Source organism: Cryptomeria japonica, chromosome 3 (genome assembly GCF_030272615.1).
Source record: "Cryptomeria japonica chromosome 3, Sugi_1.0, whole genome shotgun sequence".
NCBI classification, from domain to species: Eukaryota; Viridiplantae; Streptophyta; class Pinopsida; order Cupressales; family Cupressaceae; genus Cryptomeria; species Cryptomeria japonica.
The window spans coordinates 782,930,050-782,932,381 of record NC_081407.1 but is presented as its reverse complement, the minus strand read 5'-3'; the positions used below and the strand labels follow the sequence as shown (position 1 = coordinate 782,932,381).

The window sequence follows — 2,332 nt, the reverse complement described above, 5'->3', positions numbered from 1 at the left end:
GTAATAATGAGTATCATAGAGCAAAGAAGAGTGTTGATTGGGCGTTGAGAGCAGCAAACAACACTTAGTTGAATTCAATGGCAAATTTGCATCGAATTTCCTCCTCCTCACATGCCCCCATATTCCTCTAACAAGGCTGCATGGTCTCCTGGAAAGTATGCCGATGATGTCAATGTAGATGGTGGAAGACTGAAGATTTTAAAACTCAACAAGGTGCTCGATGTTGAATGTTTCCCTTGCGTGGAGTATGGTGGGTAAAGACTGGGCGGGAGCAAGACAAAACAAGTTTTGCCTTCCTTGAAGTCAATGATGCCAACTGCCCTCCTAATGTGCAGGCAAGAATTCCTCCTTGTTTGCGGTCTCTAATGAGATTGGTGACAGGAGCTAACAATAACAGTGCTAATGCTACTACTGATGGAGTAGCTGCTAGGCTTAATTCTATTAAATCAAGTGGAAATACCAAAACTGAACCCACTCCTGGGAGGACCCTCAGTAGTGTTGCGTATTTGCAAGTGAGCGATGGTTCTTGCGCTACCACTCTGCAGGTTGTAGTGGACTCTTCAATGGCCAATCTAAAAGAGCTAACACCATCAGGATCCTCTATTGTAGTAGAGGGGGTGATGAAAGAGATACCAGATGCAACAAAGAAGAAGGTTGAACTGAAAGTTCAAAAGATTTTGCATGTTGGAACTGCTGATCCTGCCAAGTACCCAATCACAAAGACAAGATTGCCATTGGAATTTCTGAGAAACTATGTGCACCTGCGACCCCGTACTAACACGATTTCATCAGTGGCTCGAATTCGTAATGCTCTGGCATATGCAACCCATACATTTTTCCAAATTCATGGCAAATCAATTTGATAAAATTCTTTTCGATCGTCTCTGTCTAGTGACTTCCAATTCCTTTGAACGAATTACCTACACAGAGGCAGTTGATATTCTGAAAAAGAATGTCAAGTTTGAGAGCATGATAGAGTGGGGTATGGATTTCAACGCCGACCAGGAGAGATTCTTGGTGGAAGAAGTTTTCAAGAAACCAATGATTGTTTATCATCATCCCAAACAAATCAAGTCCTTTTCCATGCGTCTCAATGATGATGGAGTGACAGTCGCTTCCATGGATGTGCTTGTTCCAAAGGTAGGAGTATTGATGTCTGGAAGCCAATGGGAGGAGCGATATGAAGTTCTTGAGAAACGATTGAATGAACTTGGGTTGCCATTGGGCCATCGTGCATTTTCTGACTGTCATGCAATTTTGCAACAGAACCAAATTTTCACCTTTCACAAACATTGAAGACTATCATGTACATGCCAGAGTAAAAACGATGTTTTCTCCCAGCAATTGGACCAATCTGGCAATCAGTTTCTTTTTGTGGGTTTCGTAATGATGCAATTGTCACTATTGAATATAAGAAGTGGAGAATCAACACAGTTTGCAAGCATGGTGTTTGGAATATGGAGGGAGGATGAGAAACTTTCAACCAAATCGCACTGGCAAATGAAACTTCCAGGCAGTCACTCAGAGAATTCTTAAAAATGAAGCTACAGGCTTAACATCATTATCCCACATGCATTGGGAAGTAGTTACTTTTAATGTTTATAAGCAAAAGCGCACAGTAACATAATGTCTAAGCCTTAAAGGCTTTTGACACAAGATGCCCATGGGCGCCCAAGGCGGGCCCACGCGCGAGCACGTTTCCTGAGGCGATGGAGGAGTTGATTGGATGAAGACCAAGTGGACCCCACGTAGGCACGCTTCCCGAGGCAAAGAGGCAAAATTTTGCAGACGAAGGCCGGGTTAACGAGCGAGCATGTTCGAGAGAGATCAACGGCTCGCGCTATTTCGTGAAGGAAGATGCATGAAGTTTAAACCCAGCGAAATAGAGAAAATGAACATGAGCCATCCACGTGGCACGTAGGTGGCGGGTACAGTCAGTGCTCCAGCAGGCGGGTCCCGGTGAGGTGGCACACAGTTGGCGCACAGGTGGCAGTCCAAGAGGCAGTGACGTGGCCGACAAGTGGCAAAGGATGAGGTGTCATCCCAGGTGGCGCCCAGTAAACCCCATCAGCCAATCAAACCCCACCACGTGGCAAGACGTCAGAGCACATTTGGAGGCAAAAATTTAAATTTAAAATTGTTTATTATATAGTTTAGACTATATTAATAAATGAAAAATTTAAATGTTTGAGCACATTGGGGAATTAATTCGCCCAGGACTCAATTTTTGGCCAAGGTATAAAGTGTTATATATTTTCGGAAAGCTCTCGGAGCAAGGAATCCGATTATGAAGTTAATTTGGACAAATGTGAGATATTTTAGAAGCAGTTTC

The 2,332-nt window shown here is 43.6% G+C and overlaps 1 protein-coding gene across 1 annotated transcript; it reads left to right on the top strand.

Annotated features, from left to right (window-relative positions):
- Positions 1–227: 227 nt before the first annotated feature.
- LOC131048019 (asparagine--tRNA ligase, cytoplasmic 1-like) lies at positions 228–1,296 on the top strand. Its single transcript, XM_057981843.2, has 2 exons — positions 228–849; positions 893–1,296. The coding sequence occupies exons 1-2, from the start codon at positions 228–230 to the stop codon at positions 1,294–1,296; spliced, it is 1,026 nt and encodes a 341-aa protein (XP_057837826.2).
- The last annotated feature ends 1,036 nt before the right edge of the window (positions 1,297–2,332 follow it).